Source organism: Haplochromis burtoni, unplaced genomic scaffold (genome assembly GCF_018398535.1).
Source record: "Haplochromis burtoni strain Fernald_Lab_line unplaced genomic scaffold, NCSU_Asbu1 Contig_1046, whole genome shotgun sequence".
NCBI lineage: Eukaryota > Metazoa > Chordata > Actinopteri > Cichliformes > Cichlidae > Haplochromis > Haplochromis burtoni.
The window spans coordinates 79,844-81,147 of NW_024583407.1; the positions used below are offsets into that span (position 1 = coordinate 79,844).

At 42.8% G+C, this 1,304-nt stretch overlaps 1 protein-coding gene across 1 annotated transcript in view; it reads left to right on the top strand.

Annotated features, from left to right (window-relative positions):
- Nucleotides 1-805, top strand: part of LOC121813020 (tripartite motif-containing protein 29-like) — a 937-nt gene extending 132 nt beyond the window's left edge. The window contains exon 2 of the mRNA XM_042216421.1: nucleotides 6-805. Within this exon, the coding sequence (XP_042072355.1) occupies nucleotides 6-805 (800 nt within the window). The remainder of the gene's footprint in view (nucleotides 1-5) is intronic.
- The last annotated feature ends 499 nt before the right edge of the window (nucleotides 806-1,304 follow it).

Here is a 1,304-nt window from a genome sequence, read left to right on the forward strand (position 1 = left end):
GCCAGTGACTATTCCCTGTGGACACAGCTACTGCATGAACTGTATTAATGGCTTTTGGGATGGAGAGGACGAGAAGAAAATCTACAGCTGCCCTCAGTGCAGACAGACTTTCACAGCGAGGCCTGTCCTGGTGAAAAACACCATGTTAGCAGTTTTAGTGGAGGAGCTGAAGAAGACTGGACTCCAAGCTGCTCCTGCTGATCACTGCTATGCTGGACCTGAAGATGTGGCCTGTGATTTCTGCACTGGAAGAAAAATGAAAGCTGTGAAATCATGTCTGGTGTGTTTGGTCTCTTACTGTGAGAAACACCTTCAGCCTCATTATGATGTGGCTCCATTAAAGAAACACAAGCTGGTGGAGCCCTCCAAGAAGCTCCAGGAGAACATCTGCTCTCGTCATGATGAGGTGATGAAGATGTTCTGCCGTACTGATCAGCAGAGTATCTGTTATCTCTGCTCTGTGGATGAACATAAAGGCCACGACACAGTCTCAGCTGCAGCAGAAAGGACTGAGAGGCAGAGAGAGCTGGAGGTGAGTCGACAAAACATCCAGCAGAGAATCCAGGACAGAGAGAAAGATGTGAAGCTGCTTCAACAGGAGGTGGAGGCCATCAATCAGTCTGCTGATCAAACAGTGGAGCACAGTGAGAAGATCTTCACTGAGCTGATCCATCTCATCCAGAAAAGAAGCTCTGATGTGAAGCAGCAGATCATCCTTCAGCAGATCCAAACAGATCGAACAAGAGAAAGTTTCTTGGTCCAGCTGAACTCCTTTCTGCGCCATTTCTCCTCTCAGTATCAGTGACTTTGTGAGTTTCACTTCCTTATAATTGAAAGCATTCGGAGCTCTTATCTAAACAACATGAGTTAGCTCTTCTGCGTCGCTGCACGTTGATTACAGCCATGTTCAAAGTGCAGACCTGAAGGGGAGGGAAGAAGGAAATATATGGACAGACAGTAGGTGCTGAGTCAGAGAGCAGGAAGAGGAGGGAGGACTATCAGGCTATGATTAATTCTAAGAAGAGGAAAGATGTGTGATTAGTACTTCTTATAACAGAGCTTGCTTCGCATTTTAAACAGTTTTAAACAGTGTGTTTTAAAAGGTCTTTTAAAATAATCTTAGTCTGTGAAATTAATTCATCTTTTTATTTGTTTCAGTATTTAAAATACTCCATATAAAGAGAGAACATAGTGAATAACTTTTCAAAACTGAGCTGAGAACAAATGTAGTCCATTTATTTTTTATATTTTTAGTTACAAAACAGAAAATTCCAAATGCTCCTAAAAGAAAACCGAGCAACAAT